General features: G+C 43.1%; 1 protein-coding gene across 2 annotated transcripts in view; it reads left to right on the top strand.

The window, feature by feature from the left end:
• Positions 1–26,075, top strand: part of cfdp1 (craniofacial development protein 1) — a 69,175-nt gene that overhangs the window by 16,232 nt on the left and 26,868 nt on the right. The window contains exon 6 of one of the 2 annotated variants that reach the window (XM_020480681.2): positions 13,163–13,282. The exons of the other annotated variant lie outside the window; for it this stretch is intronic. Coding sequence (XP_020336270.1) covers positions 13,163–13,282 — 120 coding nt within the window. The remainder of the gene's footprint in view (positions 1–13,162; positions 13,283–26,075) is intronic. 2 annotated transcript variants of the gene reach the window in all.

Here is a 26,075-nt window from a genome sequence, read left to right as displayed (position 1 = left end):
GCTGAACACTGACAGCTGTAGCCTACTAGTTACCCCACATTAGTTAAGCATTCGTATACTGTAACTTACGACACTGCACTTTATATGCGTGTATTACTAACACAGATGTAAATATAATGTTAGGCTAAATTGGGAACCGATCTCTCTTATCTGATTAACTGTCTGTTAATGGTGCCAAAGGTCTAACATTAACTTACACAGCGACTCTACTGTTGTAAAAGTTGTTCAGGAAACAATAACCCGACGCTAAACCTTCAAACTTACTTCAAATATGATGCTTTCGCCAATCGCGAAAATACCCCGTGGAGCTGTGGAAATATTCTCTCTTATTCTGTTTGTTCTTCTTATTCTTCTGTATCTCCCAACCAATGTTAATATTCTCTCGTCATCGATTTGAAAAATGCGCCGCCGAACGTCAAAATAATGCTTCTTTCAACAAGAGGTGAAATGAGATGTCAATCAGCGTCAAACTGCCAATAGGGAATGAAATTTTGGGGTGGCACCCGGGGTGGCCAATCAGATGTCAGGGGTGTCACCCCTCTGGCTCCGCCCATGGCTCCACTAAGGCAGTTATTTAATAACTTGTCCTTGTGGTAAAAAAAAATGATGTGGGTATAACGAAGCGCAAATTAAAAGTAGGGATTTCGTAGCACCATTGGGTGCAAAAACTCGACGTACCCAGTTGCGGCCCACTTTTTGGAAACAAACCACTATATTTCGTCCCTTCGTTATGTCGGTATTGAACACGTCACCGTCCCTAGGGGGTGACCATGACAATTTATTGTCAAACTGAGAGGCTGCCTGGATCTATAATTTAAAGACCATTGCTCCCTTCGGTCTCAACGTAGACTTTGATCTGAAGCCATTCCTGTGATTTATTGTGATTTTTGCTATTCATTGTAATTGTTTGGCCTGTGTAGCCAAAATGATCGTATGTTATCCATTGATGCTTTTTTATATGTTGCATTTATATCTGTAAATGAATCAATGAAATCAAGCCACACCTGACCATGGTTACAGACACCTGTGTGTCCTTTGAAACTCTACAAACTAGTGACCCGCAGTGTTTGTCATAAACGTTAGTTATTCAATTATTGCATCTGAGCTCCTAGAGTGTGCAGCTCTCATTTTCTTTTAAAATTCATATTAACAGAACATGCAAGTCGAGGATGCAATGATGTGTGGTCCTTCTTACCGGATTCTGACGTGCACTTTGAACATGTTAGAGTAACTGTCCACATTTACTTTTCCTCAGCCAATCTACTATAGTAGAAAGGTTTAGGCTACCTATTCTATTGATCAACTTGTCAAGAAAAAATGGCCTATTCCAAACAGACTCTGGAACAGTTGTGGGACGATAGATCCTAAATTCATGTAGCCTAGGCTACATAGAAAAAGGTCCAAAAGGAATGTGTCTGACACAACAGAATGTTTAGCTTAAAATGTTGATAACTATTATTTCCTCACATTAGAAGTGCAGCAATACGCACAAGGCAGTTGGCTACACGCACATGTTCCATCCATAATGCAATTAGCGGTAAGACACAGTTGTCAAAAGGGCACTGCACATGCAAGCGGTTTCATGTGACCGAGATGAAAATATCAATTATAAATTTGGAAAGGGACATGCATCATAATATGCATTAAAACGTTCAGGTTTCAGACAATTAAGAACATGTTACAAAGTGGTGTGCGACGCGCTGATGAAGGTGGCATAGCAGTTCAGACGTCTTTTGTCCTCGTCTTGTCGTGTCCTGTATATATATATATTTACAACTTTTTCACATACATTTTATTTTTATTTTCCATCAACTCATCTTCAAAACACTCTCCTGCAACCCGCCTCACCAATGTATATTTATAAAAAAGTATTATTTACCTCAGATCTGTAATCCTCCAAGAAGCTAGCCAGAAACTCCAAGAAACTAGCCTGAAACTAGCTAGAAGCTAATCCAGAAGCTAGTTCAGAAGCTAGTTCAGAAGCTAGTTCAGAAGCTAGTTCAGAAGCTAGTTCAGAAGCTAGTTCAGAAGCTAGTTAGCTCCTTTACTGGCAAATCGTTAGTATTCAGCTAACCACGGTTTGTGGTCATCAGCTATCCTTTAGCTCGAAATCTATCGCCAGTTCTGTACGGCGCAGCGCGGCTCGGAACGGAACATACCGGACCAATTTTTCTCTCCATGTCCCTGGATTTCGACTGCTCTCTGGACATTCATACCCGGATCTCACAGCTAGCTAGCTGCTATCCGTGTGACTATCGGCCTTCGTCGATTCCGGAGCAAACATCAATTATTCCGGAGCTAGCAAGCTCCGTCAATCACTCCTGAGTTCCATCAATCACACCTGGGCTGCAGTCACCTATCCGGACCCGTTTTACTGCCTTCGCGGAGCCCCACCGGGCCTTCACAACTGGACTGCCGACGTTATCTACCCGAAGGAGTTATTCGGCTGGCTCCTCCGTCGCGACGTTACCTGAACGCCCATCTGCGGCCTGCTAACCGTTAGCTGTCTTACCGGCTGCTATCTGAATAGACAATCGGACATTTTTTTTTATTATTATTTTTATTATTATAATTATGTTTTCTTCTTGGGCCTCTATAACTATATCTATTGTTTTTATTTTTGTTGTTGTTGTGTGATTTGGATTAATCCCCTCTACCACACGGAACCCCACTGATCTACTGACGGAACGCAAGAGGTGGCTAACAACAGACCTCCATCCTATGCTAGCTTGCTACCGATGCCCTGGCTAGCTGTCTAAATCACCAACCAATCTCTCCACTCACCGGACCCTTTTGATCACTCGACTAAGCATGCCTCTCCTTAATGTCAATATGTCTTGTCCATTTCTGTTCTGGTTAGTGTTTATTGGCTTATTTCACTGTAGAGCCTCTAGTCCTGCTCACTATACCTTATCCAACCTATTAGTTCCACCACCCACACATGCAATGACATCTCCTGGTTTCAACGATGTTTCTAGAGACAATATCTCTCTCTTCATCACTCAATACCTAGGTTTACCTCCACTGTATTCACATCCTACCATACATTTGTCTGTACATTATACCTTGATGCTATTTTATCGCCCCCAGAAACCTCCTTTTACTCTATGTTCCAGACGTTCTAGACGACCAATTCTCATAGCTTTTAGCCGTACCCTTATTCTACTCCTCCTATGTTCCTCTGGCGATGTAGAGGTGAATCCAGGCCCTGCAGTGCCTAGCTCCACTCCTATTCCCCAGGCGCTCTCTTTTGACGACTTCTGTAACCGTAATAGCCTTGGTTTCATGCATGTTAACATTAGAAGCCTCCTCCCTAAGTTTGTTCTATTCACTGCTTTAGCACACTCTGCCAACCCGGATGTTCTAGCTGTGTCTGAATCCTGGCTTAGGAAGACCACCAAAAATTCAGAAATTTTAATTCCAAACTACAACATTTTCAGACAAGATAGAACTGCCAAAGGGGGCGGTGTTGCAATCTACTGCAAAGATAGCCTGCAGAGTTCTGTCCTACTATCCAGGTCTGTACCCAAACAATTTGAACTTCTACTTTTAAAAATCCACCTCTCTAAAAACAAGTCTCTCACCGTTGCCGCCTGCTATAGACCACCCTCTGCCCCCAGCTGTGCTCTGGACACCATATGTGAACTGATTGCCCCCCATCTATCTTCAGAGTTCGTGCTGCTAGGCGACCTAAACTGGAACATGCTTAACACCCCAGCCATCCTACAATCTAAACTTGATGCCCTCAATCTCACACAAATAATCAATGAACCTACCAGGTACCTCCCCAAAACCTTAAACACGGGCACCCTCATAGATATCATCCTAACCAACTTCCCCTCTAAATACACCTCTGCTGTCTTCAACCAAGATCTCAGCGATCACTGCCTCATTGCCTGCATCCGTAATGGGTCAGCGGTCAACCGACCTCCACTCATCACTGTAAAACGCTCCCTGAAACACTTCTGCGAGCAGGCCTTTCTAATCGACCTGGCCGGGGTATCCTGGAAGGATATTGATCTCATCCCGTCAGTAGAGGATGCCTGGATATTTAAAAAAAAATGCCTTCCTAACCATCTTAAATAAACATGCCCCATTTAAGAAATTTAGAACCAGGAACAGATATAGCCCTTGGTTCTCCCCAGACCTGACTGCCCTTAACCAACACAAAAACATCCTATGGCGTTCTGCATTAGCATCGAACAGCCCCCGTGATATGCAGCTGTTCAGGGAAGCTAGAAATCATTATACACAGGCAGTTAGAAAAGCCAAGGCTAGCTTTTTCAAGCAGAAATTTGCTTCCTGCAACACTAACTCAAAAAAGTTCTGGGACACTGTAAGGTCCATGGAGAATAAGAACACCTCCTCCCAGCTGCCCACTGCACTGAAGATAGGAAACACTGTCACCACTGATAAATCCACCATAATTGAGAATTTCAATAAGCATTTTTCTACGGCTGGCCATGCTTTCCACCTGGCTACTCCTACCCCGGACAACAGCACTGCACCCCCAACAGCAACTCGCCCAAGCCTTCCCCATTTCTCCTTCTCCCAAATCCATTCAGCTGATGTTCTGAAAGAGCTGCAAAATCTGGACCCCTACAAATCAGCCGGGCTAGACAATCTGGACCCTTTCTTTCTAAAATTATCTGCCGAAATTGTTGCCACCCCTATTACTAGCCTGTTCAACCTCTCTTTCGTGTCGTCTGAGATTCCCAAAGATTGGAAAGCAGCTGCGGTCATCCCCCTCTTCAAAGGGGGGGACACTCTTGACCCAAACTGCTACAGACCTATATCTATCCTACCGTGCCTTTCTAAGGTCTTCGAAAGCCAAGTCAACAAACAGATTACCGACCATTTCGAATCTCACCATACCTTCTCTGCTATGCAATCTGGTTTCAGAGCTGGTCATGGGTGCACCTCAGCCACGCTCAAGGTCCTAAACGATATCTTAACCGCCATCGATAAGAAACATTACTGTGCAGCCGTATTCATTGATCTGGCCAAGGCTTTCGACTCTGTCAATCACCATATCCTCATCGGCAGACTCGACAGCCTTGGTTTCTCAAATGATTGCCTCGCCTGGTTCACCAACTACTTCTCTGATAGAGTTCAGTGTGTCAAATCGGAGGGTCTGCTGTCCGGACCTCTGGCAGTCTCTATGGGGGTGCCACAGGGTTCAATTCTTGGACCGACTCTCTTCTCTGTATACATCAATGAGGTCGCTCTTGCTGCTGGTGAGTCTCTGATCCACCTCTACGCAGACGACACCATTCTGTATACTTCCGGCCCTTCTTTGGACACTGTGTTAACAACCCTCCAGGCAAGCTTCAATGCCATACAACTCTCCTTCCGTGGCCTCCAATTGCTCTTAAATACAAGTAAAACTAAATGCATGCTCTTCAACCGATCGCTACCTGCACCTACCCGCCTGTCCAACATCACTACTCTGGACGGCTCTGACTTAGAATACGTGGACAACTACAAATACTTAGGTGTCTGGTTAGACTGTAAACTCTCCTTCCAGACCCATATCAAACATCTCCAATCCAAAGTTAAATCTAGAATTGGCTTCCTATTTCGCAACAAAGCATCCTTCACTCATGCTGCCAAACATACCCTTGTAAAACTGACCATCCTACCAATCCTCGACTTTGGCGATGTCATTTACAAAATAGCCTCCAATACCCTACTCAACAAATTGGATGCAGTCTATCACAGTGCAATCCGTTTTATCACCAAAGCCCCATATACTACCCACCATTGCGACCTGTACGCTCTCGTTGGCTGGCCCTCGCTTCATACTCGTCGCCAAACCCACTGGCTCCATGTCATCTACAAGACCCTGATAGGTAAAGTCCCCCCTTATCTCAGCTCGCTGGTCACCATAGCATCTCCCACCTGTAGCACACGCTCCAGCAGGTATATCTCTCTAGTCACCCCCAAAACCAATTCTTTCTTTGGCCGCCTCTCCTTCCAGTTCTCTGCTGCCAATGACTGGAACGAACTACAAAAATCTCTGAAACTGGAAACACTTATCTCCCTCACTAGCTTTAAGCACCAACTGTCAGAGCAGCTCACAGATTACTGCACCTGTACATAGCCCACCTATAATTTAGCCCAAACAACTACCTCTTTCCCAACTGTATTTAATTTTTATTTATTTATTTATTTTGCTCCTTTGCACCCCATTATTTTTATTTCTACTTTGCACATTCTTCCATTGCAAAACTACCATTCCAGTATTTTACTTGCTATATTGTATTTACTTTGCCATCATGGCCTTTTTTGCCTTTACCTCCCTTCTCACCTCATTTGCTCACATTGTATATAGACTTGTTTATACTGCATTATTGACTGTATGTTTGTTTTTACTCCATGTGTAACTCTGTGTCGTTTTATCTGTCGAACTGCTTTGCTTTATCTTGGCCAGGTCGCAATTGTAAATGAGAACTTGTTCTCAACTTGCCTACCTGGTTAAATAAAGGTAAAATAAAATAAAATAAATAAATTAAGGCTGCCTTCCGTTTTCCGTTTGATGCAAAACAACTGGGAGCTTGGAAATCTCTGACTTCAGCGTGTTCAACAAAAAACTAGCTCTGACTGGGAAAAATTGTTTTGAAGGGTCATCCAACTCGGGCCACTATCCAGAGCTCTGACTGTGATAAATAAGATACTTAATGAATGTACTTTACACACACGCCAATTTCATTCCACTAAATTATGTGAATTATCCTATAGAGTAGAATGATAACCATGACCAGTCAAATGCATTTACTTCGACTGGTATTTCCATCAATAGGCAAAAAAACAACAACGTTATTGCAAAATGGGATTTGAATTATCTGCCAGCTATTACCGGCAAATGAAAACCCTGTATTGATCATAACATCCTTGTTCATCGGCTGGAGAGGTGGGTGGGAATCTCTGGTGTTGCCCTCAACTGATTCCGGTCATATTTATGTGGCAGACGTTTCTCAGTGAGTATGGGTGGCTCAGTAGAGTCCCCACCACCTATTCACTATGATGTCCCTCGGGTCAATTCTGGGCCCCATCCTTTTTTCTCTGTACGTGCTTGACATCATCTGCAATCATAACATTCAGTTTCACTGCTATGCTGATGACGCACAGCTTTATTTACCAATCAGACCCAGTGACTAAGCTAGCGTAGCTACCCTTCACAAGTGTTTTGCCGACATCAAATGCTGGATGTCTGACAAAAAAGTTCTTCCAGAAACCTTGGTTTCTTCTTTGACCCTGACCTCAACTTTGAGCTGCATGTAAAGTTTTCCTGAATTGAAAGTTATGTGGACACCTGCTTGTCCAACATCTCATTCCAAAATCATGGGCATTAATATGGAGTTGGTCTCCCCTTTGCTGCTATAAAAGCCTCCACTCTTCTAGGAAGGCTTTCCACTGCTGCGGGGACTTGCTTCTCTTCAGCCACAAGCGCATTAGTGAGGTCAGGCACTGATGTTGGGAGATTAAGCCTGGCTCTCAGTCAGCGTTCCAATTCATCCCAAAGGTGTTTGATGGGGTTGAAGTCAGGGCTCTGTGCAGGACAGTCCAGTTTTTCCACACTGATCTCGACAACCTATTTCTATAAGGACTTCGCTTTGTGCATGGGGGCATTGTCATGCTGAAGCAGGAAGGGCCTTCCCCAAACTATCACCACAAAGTAGGAAGCACAACATTGAATATCATTGTATGCTGTAGCGTTAAGATTTCCCTTCATTGGAACTAAAGGGTCTAGCCCGAACCATGAAAAACAGCCCCATACCATCACACTTTACAGTTAGCACTATGCATTGGGGTAGGTTGTGTTCTCCTGGCATCCACCAAACCCAGATTCATCTGTCAGACTGCCAGATGGTGAAACGTGATTCATCACTACAGAGAATGCATTTTCACTGCTCCAGAGTCCAATGGTGGTGAGTTTTACACCACTCTAGCTGATGCTTGGCATTGCGCATAGTGATCTTAAGGCTTGTGTGTGGCTCCTCGGCCATGGAAACCCATTTAATGAAGCTCCAGATGAACAGTTCTTGTGCTGACGTTGCTTCCAGAGGACGTTTGGAACTCAGTAGTGAGTGTTGCAACCTTGGACAGACTATTTTTCTGTGCTATGCGCTTCAGCACTAGGCGGACCCGTTCTGTGAGTTTTTGTGGCCTACCACTTCGCAGCTGAGCCATTATTGATCCTAGATGTTTCCACTTCACAATAACAGCACTTACAGTTGACCGGGGCAGCTCTAGCTGGGCAGAAATTTGATGAACTGACTAGTTGGAAAGGTGGCATCCTATGACGGTGCCACGTTGAAAGTCATTGAGCTCTTCAGTAAAGCCATTCTACTGCCAATGTGTGTTTATGGAGATTGCATGGCTGTGTGCTCAATTTTATACACCTGTCAAGAACGGGTGTTGCTGAAATAGCCGAATCCACTCATTTGAAGGGGTGTCCACATACACTACTAAACGGTTTAGAACTCCTACTCATTTGAAGGGGTGTCCACATACACTACTAAACGGTTTAGAACTCCTACTCATTTGAAGGGGTGTCCACATACACTACTAAACGGTTTAGAACTCCTACTCATTTGAAGGGGTGTCCACATACACTACTAAACGGTTTAGAACTCCTACTCATTTGAAGGGGTGTCCACATACACTACTAAACGGTTTAGAACTCCTACTCATTTGAAGGGGTGTCCACATACACTACTAAACGGTTTAGAACTCCTACTCATTTGAAGGGGTGTCCACATACACTACTAAACGGTTTAGAACTCCTACTCATTTGAAGGGGTGTCCACATACATTACTAAACGGTTTAGAACTCCTACTCATTTGAAGGGGTGTCCACATACACTACTAAACGGTTTAGAACTCCTACTCATTTGAAGGGGTGTCCACATACACTACTAAACGGTTTAGAACTCCTACTCATTTGAAGGGGTGTCCACATACATTACTAAACGGTTTAGAACTCCTACTCATTTGAAGGGGTGTCCACATACACTACTAAACGGTTTAGAACTCCTACTCATTTGAAGGGGTGTCCACATACACTACTAAACGGTTTAGAACTCCTACTCATTTGAAGGGGTGTCCACATACACTACTAAACGGTTTAGAACTCCTACTCATTTGAAGGGGTGTCCACATACACTACTAAACGGTTTAGAACTCCTACTCATTTTTTTATTTGTATTATTATTATTATTATTTGTACTATTTTCTACATTGTAGAATAATAGTGACAATATCAAACTATGAAATAACACACATGGAATCCTGTAGTAACCAAAAAAGATTCAAATAGCCACCCTTTGCCTTGATGACATCTCTGCACACACTTTATATACACAGCGGTATATAAACTATATAGATGCTTTCATTTCTTCACGTCTAGATGACTGTAACTGTTTGTATATGTCTCAGTAAAAAATACACTCCCATTGTCTACAGTTAGTTGAAAATGCTGCAGCTCTGATTTTAACAGGCACCAGACATTTCTACCATATCACACATATTTTAGCTGGCTACCAGTCACTTTTAGAAAACATTTTAAAATGGTATTAATCACGTTTAAGGCTAAGATTAGCCCAATCCAATATCTCTGATATTTTGTCTCCCTATATACCAGGACGAAGCCTGAGATCCCTGTTAGGACACTGGTGACGATTCCAAAGTCTAGGCTGAAAACGAACATTGACCGGGCCCCTAGGCTTTGGAATGGTCTTCCAGGCTTGCAAATTCAGTGCCTCTTTTTAATCCCTGCTGAAGACATACTTTTATAAAGATGCTTTTAATGTATGATTTCAATGTCATTAACACAGAGAGAGTGTGTTAACAATGACATTAATAATGAACCATTGTTCTCTATAGGCCACAGTAGTAATAATAACTTTATGTATATAGCGCTTTCCGATACAAGTAACAAAGTGCTTCACATAATAAAATATAAGTACTAAAAAAAAGACTGGAGGAAAGAGAATGACAAAAGATCGCTAATTAAAATCATACCTGCTGACTGTAGCTGTCTATGAATAAGCCTGTGTTATGGTGTGTAAGTTAAGAGGCCAGCAGAGCTGGGAAAACAGGGCAGTTGCCTTTGTTGATCTTTTCCTGTATATTTGTGTGTATCACCTATGTTCGCTGTGTGATTGTATTAGTGTGAGTGAGGGTGCGCACGCACACATTTGTGTGAGCGATAGCAATTATGTCTGCAATATATTCTCAACTTAGAGGCCTGCTTTTCTAATTGTAGAGGGAAATCTCAGGGGCCTAAAAATAAACCTACTCATTGTTATTACAGAGATGGTGAGGAAAGCTATCATACACTTAAGTCACTTCTCAATTTTGTGTGTGCGCTCACATGTTTTTTCCCTGTGTGTGTGCGTTTGAACCTGACTGGAACTCTTTGCTCCCAGATCAGAACATTCTTATGAATTCTTTATTTTTTGTATTTTTTTCACTCTTTGCTCGTCTCTGTTTGATCTGAAAGGCCAACTCCACCACTTTTCAGCCTCCTGTTCGTTATTTCCAGCATAATACTGTCAACATATTTGAAAAAAAAGCACATTTCTAATAAAAAGTAAAAACAATGATGACATCATCAAATACCCTCCCTTTGGCTAGAAACTCGTTCCAGATTTTGAAAATGTATTTTTAATCCTACCCTGTAATGTCAAGGGGGATCATTTCTTTAGGACGTTTCATATCATTTTAACCACAGATTATAGAAATGCTCTGTTCTCACATATGTAGACACTGGTTTGGTGCTGGAGATTATGAGTATGAGGTTGATAAGTGGCGTAATTCCCCTTTTTAAAGAGCCACTGAACATGCCGATTAGCACGTGTGTTTTTCTGTTGTTCGTTAGAAAAATACGATTTTAGTCTTCGTGGTGTGTTTCCTGATCGATTCCACATTTGGTTAATGATTTGTGTCCCCCATGAGACACTAGACGCGGAAGCCTATTTCACTTCCTCAAAATCCCCAGAAGAAATCTAAGATAACTCAAGAAATCTGATGAATTTTTATATTTTGGACGTGGATGTTCTAGTTGCGCTATTTGACATCTAACTATGGTGTTTAGTGCAGTATTTGTCAAGTTAAGAAACGTGCAACCTTATGTATTGCCTTATGTAAACAGTGGGAGCTGCTGGGAAGGTCTGTCTCACTATGCTGTTGGATAGAGAGCAATCACTACAGCTGTTCACCCCATGTTAGTGGGCAAATGGACATCATCAAATCAAAACCCAACTCTCTTTTACCCAGTGTAATGTACAGATGTTCCAAACACCATTTTAGAGAGGACTGACTTTACCACCAAAATAATCCTATTTACACTTTGTAGTCAATTTTGGCACAAAGGGATTCACAGCTTTTCAAAACAGTCGGTCTCCCGCTTCTCATTGGACTGCATGCTGCTGACCATCCTCTGGTACTCTGTAGCTCGCTTATGTTTCCCACCTCCCTTAGAGCTCTGAGAGAAGCCTCCAGGGGTGAGGGGTCAGGGGGGTAAGTGGGGTCAGAGGCAGCAGCAGTAGTGACCAGGGAGAGAGGAGGCGTGTGAATGAGTAATAATAGAGCAGAGATTATGGATGATGAGTCTGAGGAGTTGTCAGTGAAGAGGGAGAGAGGTGGGGAAGATGCGTGGATTTAGGAACATGAACACCCAAGTGAAGGACCAGTCATGGTGTTATGCTTCAGCAGGGCTATCAGATGCATCTCTCCACCATAGGTTATGTATGAGTGGTACACATTGCTATGTTTGTAATGAGAGTGTGCTAAAAGGCCTACTACCGTCTTTAAGCTGCAGAACAAAGAGCATCCACACATACTAATGAGAACTCTTTATAGAAACCTGCTGTACAAGCACCACCATCCATAAAGCTGTGTGCCATATCTTATTTTGAGGTCTCTATGTTTAGGTTTAGGTAGAGTTCTGTGGTGTCCTAGTAACTGTTGAGGAGCTTGTCGTAGGCACCCATAGAGAAGCAGCCCTCTGTTTGGTGTGTGTACACTCTGCCCAGTCGGGTGACCAGTGAGGTAATATTGATTCTGTGTTGGGGAACACTAAACACACAGTTTCACTGGTCCCCCCCCCCACTCATTCACTCTCCTCTGTTATCTGACACACCAGTATGACAGCACAGCACAGGGTGTTTTGTAGTCTAGAGCCAAGAGGCTTCTAAGAGTGTACCATGATGACCTAAAAACATCAGAAACTGACAGCATAGGGAGCATTCTGTTATGCTTCTTGGTAGAAATTTGTGAAGGGAAACAAACTGAGATGCTCTTGCATGTTCTTCACCTAAAGATTCCACAGATGCACATGAATCGGTCAAGAAAATCCCTTTAAAACCTTCACTCCAGTCTCTCATTACATGTCCATTGTATAGCCTTTAACCTCATGGTTACACCACCTTATAAAATGTTTTGCTCAGTGGGAGATTTGGAGATTGTGACAGCAACTATGTGAGCTTATTACAGTATTATACTATGTCCTGGGATTTCATATCATCTTCAAAGTAGAAGAACCCATTACCTTCTATTGACTCTTGTGTGGCTTGTGTGCTTCATTTGTGTGTTCGTGAGAGTCTCAGCTTTTCATAGTGGGGTCATAACAGTTTGTAGCTCAAATCGTTAACAGACGTTTTTGTGAGATCTCATTTCGGGATCCGCCCTTGTCTCACTAACCCCACTCTAGCTCACCCCCTATTAATCTCACAAGCTAATGGTTGGTATCCATGTATACAGAAGAAATAGACAAATACAATAACCCAGAAGTCTGTAGCTCAAACACAATGTTTAGTAGGGGTTGGAAGCACTAAATCACCCCAGGGTGACCATGGGACTCAACGAGTCCCCCTCTTCTTCCCTAATTGTGATTTACCTTGTCATCACCTCTCTTTTTCTACACAAATGTCCACCGTAAAAGGTCAAGAGGTTATCCATATCAAGTCAGATTTGGGGAAATTGCATGGTTTTTCTATTAGTCTTGAGCTGTGAGAGGAGGTCTGCCAATGGCCTTTAAATGGGCAGGAAGTGTATTATCCTTTCAAGGACTTCCTCCTGGCCTGGGTCTGCTGGAGAGGGTGAGGAGCAGCTGGGTGAACCCCTAACAGGGAGCCTTTGTGCATATGTGTTTTAGGGGTCCAGCATGCTCTCCTCATGGCCACAGACATCTGGAGGAACTATCCACTCTCCCCGGGGATACTGTGAGAACATTCTTAAAGTTGAAGCATCTCTGCGAGGCACAAAATGGTTCCCAGTGAGTAACTCACTCCTATCAGTTACACTGGGTTTAAACAGGAACACTAACATGCTGACTAAACCGACCGCATTGCGTGCATGTTGCAAAATGAATGTACACATGTGAATCAATAATTTTATCCTAACTGCTCGCGCATATCAATAACTGTCTGCTGTAGCCAGGCGCAAAAATAGAACTTGGTTAAATTTTAGACGCTTGAAGTGCTGCATGTCCTGCCTCTCCCATCTACAAAGATCCAGCACAACAACAAAAAATACCCAGGACAAATTAGCTAGCAACAGCAAGCTAACTAAATGTCCAGGAATGTTTGTGTTGTTTTGACCTGTCCCCAAATAATATACAGTAGTTGGTTTTGGTATGTTAGTCTGCATGTCATGAACACGTCTGGTAGAAATAGACAAAATCAACATGTGGACGCACGAGCGGAGCCGGTTTGGTCAACATGTAACTCATTTACTCTGTGTGTACATTTGTGTGTATGTGTATTTGGGTGAGTGTTTGTTTGCCTGGTTGAGTGTGCTGTTGAGTTGCTTTGGTGCTCCTGGTACTGGGAGCCTTGAACGTGGAAGACATAATGACATCAGCAGATTATCAAGGTTTTTTGGAGTGCAATGTTCAACACAGTGTCCAAAAACTAGGGCTTGTTGGTCTAAGGTTGTTAGTCTTCCAGCAGGACAATAACCCAAACACACCTGAAAAAACTGGAATGGATCAAGAAGACGCACTGGACTGCGAGATCTGAAAACTGCAGTTGTTGGAGGGCACCCCTAAAACCTTGAATAATTAGAGCAGTTTGCTACTGAAAAGTGGGCCAAATTGCCAGTAGAAAGCTGCAGCAATTAAATCGATGGCTTCAAGAAGCATTTGTCTTGACTAAAGGCTGTGCATCCAAGCACTAGCTCCCGGGAGCCAATCATTGGCATGGGCTCTACAAGGTGTCAAGCGTTCCATAGGGATGCTGACCCATGTTGACTCCAATGCTTCCCACAGTTGTGTCAAGTTGGCTTGATATCCTTTGGGTGATGGACCATTTTGGATGGGAAACTGTTGAGCATGAAAAACCTAGCAGCGTTGCAGTTTCTGAAACAAACCGGTGCGCCTGGCACCTACTACCATAACCCATTACATAACTACCATAGCCCAAAAGCACAAATATTCTGTCTTGCCCATTCACCCTCTGAATGGCACTCATATACAATCCATGTCTCAAGGCTTCAAAATCCTACTTTAACCTGTCATCTCCCCTTCATCTACACTGATTTGAAGTGGATTTAACAGGTGACATCAATAAGGGATCATAATTTTCACCTGGATTCACCTGGTCAGTTTTTTTCTATGTATACTCAGTGTAAAGGTAGGGGTAACATGACTAGGCAACAGGATAGATAAAGATCAGTAACCGCGACATATCAAATACTATTTTATTTGTTACATGCTTCGTAAACAACAGGTGTAGACTAATAGTGAAATGCTTACTATAGAGAAATAGTAGAAAAATAATAACACAAGGAATAAAGACACAATAATTAACATTAACTTGGCTTTATACACGGGGTATCAGTACCAAGGTGATGTGTAGAGGTATGAGGTAATTGAGGTAGATATGTACATATAGCTAGGGATAAAGTGACTAGGCAACAAGATGGATAATAAACAGTAGCAGCAGCACATGTGATGAGTCAAAAGAGTCAATGCAGATTGTCTGGGTAGCTATTGGTTAATTATTTAACTAAGTATTTAGCAGTCTTATGGCTTGGGGGTAGAAATTGTTCAGGGTTCTGTTGGTTCCAGACTTGGTGCATCGTTACCGCTTGCCATGCGGTAGAAGAGAGAACAGTTTACGACTTGGGTGGCTGGAGTCTTTGACCATTTTTAGGTCCTTCCTCTGACACCGCCTGGTATAGAGGTCCTGGATGGCAAGGAGCTCGGCCCCAGTGATGTACTGGGCTTTACACACTACCCTCTGTAGTGCCTTGCGGTCGGATGCCAAGCAGTTGCCATACCAGGCGGTGATGCAGCCTGTCAAGATGCTCTCAATGGTGCAGCTATTGAACTTTTTGAGGAACAAGGGCACATGCCACATCTTTTCAGCCTCCTGGGGGGGAAGAGGCATTGTCGTGGACCATGTTCATTTCTTTGTGATGTGGACATCGAGGAAGTTGAAGCTCTCAACCCGCTCCACTACAGCCTGTGTTTGGGGGCGTGCTCCGCCATCCATTTCCTGTAGTCCATGATCAGCTCCTTTGTCTTGCTGACGTTGAAGGAAAAGTTGTTGTCCTGGCACCTCACTGCCTGGTCAAGGACCTCCTTTCTATAGGATTTCTCATAGTTGTTGGTGATCAGGCCTACCACCTTTTGGGTCGTCAACAAACTTAATGAGAGCTTCAAGTTCCAAACTCCGAACTTGTTTTTGCATGGATTACGTGAAGTGGTTAGCTTTTAACAGCTAGGACCGCAATTTCTTGTCCCGTAATCCTGCTTAACTGACAGGTTAAAGTCTGCTTGAAAGAGCTGCTAACCTAGCTAAGCTGCTAACACTAGCCATCAAGCTAATGAAATTAGTCCCAGATAAGTGTTCCTATGGAACCCTCTTTGTCTGGAGAAGTAAATGAACGGTTCCAGCTCTGTAGAAGCTGCTAGGTTAGCAGCTCTTTCAAGCAGACTTTAACCTGTCAGTTAAGCGGGATTCCAGGACAAGAAATTGGCCTTCTCTAGTCACTCGTGGGCTCAGTCACTGGTATACTTTCATTTACAAAGCCATTTTGGGTTTACTACCTTTTTATTTGTGCATTTTTAATGTTCAGAAATGTGGTGGGTACTCTCTTCGTTTGATGGATTTTATCCTGCTAACTGTTCCAAATGTCCGAACTGAATTTGGTAAAAGGGATTTTATGTACTCTGCGCCATCGTCTTGGAACGCCTTACAAAATACTTTTAAACTGGAAGATCTTGTCTCGATTGCTGTTTTTAAATCACTGATGAATGATCTTGAGACTGATTCCCTGACCTGTCAATGTTTTTAATTAGCTGTTTTTGATTTTGTTATACTCTTGTGAGTTCAATGTTTTTTACTAGATTACTTGTAGTTTTTCATGTTGTCTGTTTGTAATTTCTTTTGTAATGACTTGGTGCTGCCTATCTTGGCCAGGGCGCTCTTGAAAAAGCGATTTTAATCTCAATGAGCCCTTCCTGGTTAAATACATTTTTTTAAAGCTGTATCTACTATGCTTTGTTTCGTGTCATACTGGATCACTCAGAGTTCCAATGCAGCAATTGTTTGCTTGCCTAGGATTATAGGCTTGAGGTATCTTGATCATGCAGGTCGCCAGCTTACGTAAGAAACGGGAGAAAACACAGAGTGGAATGTTTACCTTTTCTACGCCTGTGGCTGGACGGCGTTTGCGCTTGTTGGAAGCATCTCCGTCCTGTCGTTATCCGAGTGGCCGGTGTTGCCCGGAGTTCCTTCGCCAGGGGAGCAATCTCCTGCCTCTCCTCCACCATCTGATAGCGTCACAGCAAGAGGAGAATGGCAGGAGAGGAGAATGGCAATCAACGATGGTCGCATGTCACGAGCCGTGAAAGCCGAAGACAGCGGCCTCCTGCAAAGCAGTCTACACTCCCAATGAAATGCCCGGCGCTGATACAAACAACAAATAGTTTTACCGCCCTGGACACTGATCTTCCTGCACCTTTGTCGCTGGGGGTACCTGTGTCTGCGGCCGCTGTAACTACTCCTACTTCTTCCCCTACGTTTTCGAAGTCGATGTCGGCAACCTTCCATCCCTGCGCTGGATTGAGCGGGGCTTCTCCAACTGTTGGAGGCACCATCCTGTGAAGCCTGGGAGTGGGTGGATTTCCTCATCCTTCTCGCCAGCTGTGATTTTGGGCAGCTCCATGGTAATAAATTGACTGTTTCTGGTGCACAAACAGTGTCCTATCTCAGAGCTCGAGTAAATGACATTACTACGCTGCTACCGAATGTACTATGCCAGCACATGGACATTGATTGTATCGTAGTCAATGTCGGTTTTAATGACATTATGAAGGGCAGCTCTGAACAGTTGAAACTGGATTTCAAAGAGCTGATTGACTCTCTGCTAGACACTAATAAAAGACCTATCATATCTGGCCCTGGGCCCTCTCTGAATCGTGGCATTGAAGGCTTTAGCAGGATTCTTTCTCTTCACAACTGGCTATGTGATTATTGCAGCTTAATGGGTGTAACTTTTGTTGACAATTTTGATACCTTTTGGAAACAAAACACATTTTATAAGGGGGTTGGTATCCACCCAAATCATTTGGGTTCCTGGATCCTTTCACAGCATTATAAGGCTGCGTTGAAACAATGACTTATCAATGCCTCAAGCCCAGCTCAGCTAATCCCTACCATTGTGTCGCTGAGTTATCATAATGCTTTAGCAAATGTACATTATACCATGGGGCATTGGTAGACGCAATGTAAGTAACTTAATGTATGTCCCTCTAACTGCCCTGAATGCCTCTGCTGATCCTACAGCTATTGTATGTAGCAATCATGAACCAGATTTATGCTGTTAGCACTGAGGCCGTGTGCCCTAGTAGGAAGTCTACTGTGTGCAGCCCCCCCTGCACTAACATAAATAACATGATAGTATCTCTGAAACTCAGTTAAACAATACCTTTGATGAGTCAGTGGTAGCAATACAAGGTTATAACATTTACAGAAGAGACAGAAATGCCAGTGGTGGTGTTGCTGTTTATATTCAGAACCACATTCCTGTAAAGATTAGAGAAGATCTCATGTTAAACACTGTTGAAGTAATATGGCTACAGGTTCTTGGGGTATGTCTCTATAAGCTTGGCACATCTACCACTGGGATATTTGTCCATTCTTCAAGGCAAAACTGCTCTGGCTCCGCTGATGGGTTCCGCTGGTGTACAGCAATCTTTAAGTCATACCACAGATTCTCTATTGGATTTAGGTCTGTGCTTTGACTAGGCCATTCCAAGACATTTAAATGTTTCCCCTTAAACCACTGGAGTGTTGCTTTAGCAGTATGCTTTGGTTCATTGTCCTGCTGGAAGGTCAACCTCTGTCCCAGTCTCAAATCTCTGGAAGACAAGAATTTCCCATCCATCATTCCTTCAATTCTGACGAGTTTCCCAGTCCCTGCCGATTACAAAAAACATCCCCACAGTATGATAATGCCACCACCATGCTTCACTGTGGTGAGCGGCCGTCTCTTGGCAGGTTTGTTGTGGTGCCATATTCTTTACATTTTTTTAATAATGTATTTAATGCTGCTCCGTGGGATGTTCAACGTTTCGGATATTTTTTTATAACTCAACCCTGATCTGTACTTCTCCACAACTTTGTCCCTGACCGGTTTGGATAATTCTTTGGTCTTCAAAGTGCTGCTTGCTTGGTGGTGCCCCTTGCTTAGTGGTGTTGCAGGCTCTGGGGCCTTTCAGAACAGGTGTGTATATATACTGAGATCATGTGACACTTTGCACACAGGTGGGCTTTATTTAATTAATTATGTGACTTCTGAACGTAATTGGTTGCACCAGATCTTATTTAGGGGCTTCATAGGGGAATACACATGCAAGCACCACTTTTCAGTTTAACATTTTTTTTTTAAACAAGTAATCTTTTTCATTTTACTTCACCAATGTGGAATATTTTGTGTATGTCCATTACATGAAATCCAAATAAAAGTACATTTAAATTACAGGTTGTAATGCAACAAAATAGGAAAAACACAGAGGGAGATGAATACTTTTGCAAGGCACTGTATCTAATCAATACTCAATAGGTGTTCTTTAATGGAAGCTTCTCTAATGTCAAACATGTAAAGTGTGGTGTACCGCAGGACAGCTCTCTAGGCCCTCTACTCTTTTCTATTTTTACCAATGACCTGCCATTGGCAATAAACAAAGCATATGTGTATCATTAACCACAGCTATTGAAGTCACTGAAACCCTTAACAAAGAGTTGCAGCCTGTTTTGGAATTGGTGAACAGTAATAAACTGGTCCTCAGTTGAATCTGGTAATGAATGGTATGGCTCTTAAACAAGTTGAGGAGACTAAATTACTTGTCATTACCTTAAATTGTAAACTGTCATGGTCAAAGATGTAAAGATGTGGAGAGGTATGTCTGTAATAAAGAGATGATCTGCTTTTTTGACACCACATTCTAAGAAGCAAGTCCTGCAGGCTCAAGTTTGGTCTTGTCTTGGTTATTGTCCAGTCGTATGGTCGAGTACTGCAAGGAAAGACCTAGTTAAGCTCAAGCTGGCCAAGAACAGAGCAGCATGTCTTGCTATTCATTGTAATCCGAGGGCTGATTTAAGTACTATGCATGCTAGTCTGTCTTGGTTTAGAGTTGAGGAGAGACTGACTGCATCACTTCTTCTTTTTATAAGAAACATTAATGTCTTTACAATCCCAAATTGTTTGCATAGTCAACTTACACACAGCTCTGACACACACACTTACCACACCAGACATGCCACCAGGGGTCCTTTCACAGTCCCCAAATCCAGAACAAATTCAATAAAGCGTACGGTATTATATAGTCATTATATAGAGCCAACTCCGTTCCATCTCATATTGCTCAATTGAACAGCAAACCTGGTTTCAAAAAACATCCTCACGGCACAGCCACCTCTCCTCTATTTGAGCTAGATATGTGTGTTTTTATTGATATGTAGGCTATGTGCCTTTTGGAGCAAAAATATATTTATGTCATTCTGTCCTTGAGCTGTTGTCTATTAATGTTCTGTATTATGTCATGTTTCATGTTTTGTGTGGACCCCAGGAAGAGTAGCTACTGTTTTTACAACAGCTAATGGGGATCCTAATAAAATATCAGTATACCAAATGGAAGCCTCTCCAACATAATGATGGTAGAATCAGGAATTCCCCAGGGCAGCTGACTGAGTAAAGCCAGTGTGTCTATGTATGCGGAAGACTCAACACTATGCACGTCAGCTACTACAGTGACCGAAATTACTGCAACGCTTAACAAAGAGGTACAGAGGTGACTAAACTGCTTGGCGTAATCCTGGATTGTAAACGGTCATGGTCAAAACATATTGATATATCAGTAGCTAAGATGGGGAGTAGTCTGTCCATAATATTGTGCTGCTCTGCCTTCTCAGCACTTTCAACAAGGCGGGTCCTACAGGCTCTAGTCATGCCACCAGAGGTCTCTTCACAGTCTCCATGTCCACAACAGACTATGGGAGACGCACAGTACTACATAGAGCCTTGACTACACAGAGCTCTATTCCACATCAGGTAACTGATGCAAGCATTAGATATAGATACTTTTGTACTTGTTGCCTCCAACATCTTCACAGGGTTCTTTGCTGTTGTTCTGAGATTGATTTGCAATTTTCGCACCAAAGTACAAACGCATCTCCTTCCTGAGCGGTATGATGGCTGTGTGGTCCCATGGTATTTATACTTGCGTACTATTGTTTGTACAGATGACCGTGGTACCTTCAGGCGTTTGGAAATTGCTCCCAAGGATGAACCAGACTTGTGGAGGTCTACAATTTTTTTCTCTGAGGTCTTGGCTGATTTCTTTTGATTTTCTCATGATGTCAAGCAAAGAGGCACTGAGTTTGAAGGTAGGCCTTGAAATGCATCTACAGGTGCCCCTCCAATTGACTCAAATGATTCAATTATCAGAAGCTTCTAAAGCCATGACATCATGTTCTGGAATTTTCCAAGCTGATTAAAGGTACAGTCAACTTAGTGTATGTAAACATCTGACCCACTGGAATTGTAATACAGTGAATTATAAGTGAAATAATCTGTATGTAAACAATTGTTGGACAAATTACTTGTCATGCACACAGTAGATGTCCTAACCGATTTGCCAAAACTATAGTTTGTTAACAATACATTTGTGGAGTGTTTGAAAAATGAGTTTTAATGACTCCAACCTAAGTGTTTGTAAACTTCCGACTTCAACTGTAGGTGTTCCTCTTATCCAGATGGGAGAGGGCAATGTGGAGTGCAATAGAGATTGCGTCGTCTGTGGATCTGTTGGGGTGCTATGCGAATTGGAGTGGGTCCACAGTGTCTTGGATGATATGAGCCATGACTATCCTTTCAAACCATTTCATGACTACAGATTTGAGTGCCATTGGGTGATAGTCATTTAGACAGGTTACCTTGGCGTTCTTGGGCACAGGGACTGTGGTGGTATGCTTGAAACATGTAGGTATTACAGACCGGATTAAGGAGAGTTTGAAAAGTGAAGATACTTGCCAGCTGATCAGCGCATGCTCTGAGTGTGCGTCCTAGTAATCCATCTGGTCCTGCGGCCTTGTGAATTTTAACCTGTTAAAATATCTTACTCACATTGGCTAAGGAGAGTGAGATCACACAGGTCTAACGTTATCTGGCAGGGCTGAGGACAGGCTGTAACTGGGACACTGGAAAGTGAATACATTGTGACAGTGATTTGTGTGGGGAGCTGTGACCGGAGAGAGTTGACAGTCTCTGTGTGCACAATAGCAACCAGTGTGCACACACAGTGATTGATGCACACACACACAAACACACACACACACAGCTTTTTAGCAGCCATTTTAAGGTGTGGAGGAATGTGGGGGTGTTAAAAATGTCACAGGTTGGTTCACATGACCTGAGGCATCACATCTGCCTGCCTGTAGGGTGTGTGCATGTGTGGAAGTTCTTTCAGATGGTGGTTAAGTTTGTGCTGAAGAGGCATCCTTTTTGTGCTCCTTTGTGTGATTTAAAAAAAATGTTTTGTATTGGTTAGGGCAGTAGTCACCAACCAGTTGATCGTCAATCACCAAACATTTAGGTAACAAAAATAACTATAAACCATTGCGTTTCTTTATGCATATTATGGCTTATAAAAGTGTTGAACATTCTCCCTACTTCCACTCACGCTACAACAAGTACTGCAGCTGCAATGAATGAGTGTAGCAAAGTGTTCCTATAAGCTTGCGTAGTTATCATTAGTGGATTGTGTCTTTTTTAATAATATCAAGGAATATTTAACTTTCTCTGAACATAGCAGTAACAACATGAATTGGTGCATGAGGCAGAAATAATGCAGTGAGTTACGCCATCAGCTGGAAGACTGTGTCCCCTTTTCTCAGCAGAGGGAGGCAGAGCAGAGGGGACAGTGAGTCGGATGAGCGGTAGCCTCACTGTTGCTCCCTCCCTCCCCTCAGACTGACCATCAGATGCAAGCCATCAGTCCAGTAAAAAAACAAGGTTTTATTATGCTCACTCAGCTGTGCCTCACAAGTAATACAACAAATGATCTATTACCAGTGTGATCATATCCTTACGTTGTTTTAAATATAATTTTTAAAATGGTATGAGAAGAACTTTGGCAGGGCAATTCAAGTATAGCCAATATGCAGTGATAATGTATTGGGTGGGTGGAATAGTGGAGAACAATTGGAGGGTTACTTCAAATCAAAGTTTATTTGTCATGTGCGCCGAATACAACAGGTGTAGACCTTACAGTGAAATGCTTACTTACAGGCTCTAACCAATGGTGCGGGGGAAAAAAGGTGTGTGTGTGTGTGTGTGTGTGTGTGTGTGTGTGTGTGTGTGTGTGTGTGTGTGTGTGTGTGTGTGTGTGTGTGTATGTAAGGAAAGAAATAAAACAACTGTTAATTGACATTTGAAAAAAGAGTAACAAGGCTATATACAGACACCTGTTAGTCAGGCTTGTTGAGGTAGTATGTACATGTAGGTATCGTTAAAGTGACTATATATATTTGATGAATAGAGAGTAGCAGAAACATAAAAAGAGGGGTTGGCACGTGGTGGGACACAATGCAGATAGCCCGGTTAGCCAATGTGCGGGATCACTGGTTGGTCGGGCCAATTTAGGTAGTATGTACATGAATGTATAGTTAAAGTGACTATGCATATAAGATAAACAGAGAATAGCAGCAGCCTAAAAGACGGGTTGGGGGGGGCACACAATGCAAATCGTCCGGGTAACCATTTGGTTACCTTTTCAGGAGTCTTATGGCTTGGGGGTAAAAGCTGTTGAGAAGCCTTTTTTGTCTAGACTTGGCACTCCGGTACCGCTTGCCATGCGGTAGCAGAGAGATCAGTCTATGACTGGGGTGGCTGGTTGGGGTCTTTGATAATTTGTAGGGCCTTCCTCTGACACCGCCTGGTGTAGAGGTCCTGGATGGCAGGCAGCTTTGCCCCAGTGATGTACTGGGCCGTACGCACTACCCTCTGAAGTGCCTTGCGGTCGGAGGCCGAGCAATTGCCATACTAGGCAGTGATGCAACCGGTCAGGATGCTCTCGATGTTGCAGCTTTGGAACCTTTTGAGGATCTCAGGACCCATGCCAAATCTTTTTAGTTTCCTGAGGGGGAATAGGCTTTGTCGTGCCCTCTTCACGACTATCTTGGTGTGTTTGGACCAATCTAGTTTGTTGTTGATGTGGACACCAAGGAATTTGAAGCTCCTGTAATCCATGGCTTCTGGTTGGGGTATATACGTACAGTCACTGTGGGGACGACGTTCTCAATGCACTTATTGATAAAGCCAGAGACTGATGTGGTGTATTCCTCAATGTCATCGGAAGAATCCCGGAACATGTTCCAGTCTGTGATAGCAAAGCAGTCTTGTAGTTTTAGCATCTTCTTCATCTGACCATTTTTTTATAGACCGAGTCACTGGTGCTTCCTGCTTTAATTTTTGCTTGTAAGCAGATTTGTGGTCGAATTTACCAAATGGAGGGCAAGGGAGAGCTTTGTACGCGTCTCTTTGTGAGAGAGGCCTGTAATTTTCATCATAGGTACACTTCAACTATGACAGACAAAATGAGGGAAAAAAATCCAGAAAATCACATTGTAGGATTTTTTATGAATTTATTTTTTAATGAATTTATTTTTTCTCCATTTTGTCTGTCATAGTTGAAGTGTACCTATGATGGAAATTACAGGCCTCTCTCATCTTTTTAAGTGGGAGAACTTGCACAATTGGTGGCTGACTAAATACTTTTTTGCCCCACTGTATATGGACACTCAATAAATATGGTACATTTACAAACATATTATGATAAATAGATTTGAAACTTGTATCTCATTATGGTAATTTGTGATATAAGTATAGCCAGTTATAATTGTCAAATCAAATCAAATTTTATTTGTCACATACACATGGTTAGCGGATGTTAATGCGAGTGTAGCGAAATGCTTGTGCTTCTAGTTCCGACAATGCAGTAATAACCAACAAGTAATCTAACTAACAATTCGAAAACTACTCTCTTATACACAGTGTAAGGGGATAAAGAATATGTACATAAGGATATATGAATGAGTGATGGTACAGAGCAGCATAGGCAAGATACAGTAGATGGTATCGAGTACAGTATATACATATGAGATGAGTATGTAAACAAAGTGGCATAGTTAAAGTGGCTAGTGATACATGTATTACATAAGGATGCAGTCGATGATATAGAGTACAGTATATACGTATGCATATGAGATGAATAATGTAGAGTAAGTAACATTATATAAGGTAGCATTGTTTAAAGTGGCTAGTGATATATTTACATCATTTCCCATCAATTCCCATTATTAAAGTGGCTGGAGTTGAGTCAGTGTCATTGTCAGTGTGTTGGCAGCAGCCACTCAATGTTAGTGGTGGCTGTTTAACAGTCTGATGGCCTTGAGATAGAAGCTGTTTTTCAGTCTCTCGGTCCCAGCTTTGATGCACCTGTACTGACCTCGCCTTCTGGATGATAGCGGGGTGAACAGGCAGTGGATCGGGTGGTTGATGTCCTTGATGATCTTTATGGCCTTCCTGTAACATCGGGTGGTGTAGGTGTCCTGGAGGGCAGGTAGTTTGCCCCCGGTGATGCGTTGTGCAGACCTCACTACCCTCTGGAGAGCCTTACGGTTGAGGGCGGAGAAGGATGCCAGGATGCTCTCGATTGTGCATCTGTAGAAGTTTGTGAGTGCTTTTGGTGACAAGCCGAATTTCTTCAGCCTCCTGAGGTTGAAGAGGCGCTGCTGCACCTTCTTCACGATGCTGTCTGTGTGAGTTGACCAATTCAGTTTGTCTGTGATGTGTATGCCGAGGAACTTAAAACTTGCTACCCTCTCCACTACTGTTCCATCGATGTGGATAGGGGGGTGTTCCCTCTGCTGTTTCCTGAAGTCCACAATCATCTCCTTAGTTTTGTTGACGTTGAGTGTGAGGTTATTTTCCTGACACCACACTCCGAGGGCCCTCACCTCCTCCCTGTAGGCCGTCTCGTCGTTGTTGGTAATCAAGCCTACCACTGTTGTGTCGTCCGCAAACTTGATGATTGAGTTGGAGGCGTGCGTGGCCACGCAGTCGTGGGTGAACAGGGAGTACAGGAGAGGGCTCAGAACGCACCCTTGTGGGGCCCCGGTGTTGAGGATCAGCGGGGAGGAGATGTTGTTGCCTACCCTCACCACCTGGGGGCGGCCCGTCAGGAAGTCCAGTACCCAGTTTCACAGGGCGGGGTCGAGACCCAGGGTCTTGAGCTTGATGACGAGCTTGGAGGGTACTATGGTGTTGAATGCCGAGCTGTAGTCGATGAACAGCATTCTCACATAGGTATTCCTCTTGTCCAGATGGGTTAGGGCAGTGTGCAGTGTGGTTGAGATTGCATCGTCTGTGGACCTATTTGGGCGGTAAGCAAATTGGAGTGGGTCTAGGGTGTCAGGTAGGGTGGAGGTGATATGGTCCTTGACTAGTCTCTCAAAGCACTTCATGATGACGGATGTGAGTGCTACGGGGCGGTAGTC

The sequence above is a fragment of the Oncorhynchus kisutch genome, linkage group LG4 (genome assembly GCF_002021735.2).
Source record: "Oncorhynchus kisutch isolate 150728-3 linkage group LG4, Okis_V2, whole genome shotgun sequence".
Lineage (NCBI taxonomy): Eukaryota > Metazoa > Chordata > Actinopteri > Salmoniformes > Salmonidae > Oncorhynchus > Oncorhynchus kisutch.
Note: the sequence above shows the minus strand (reverse complement) of the source record. Positions and strands in the feature narration are given on the sequence as shown.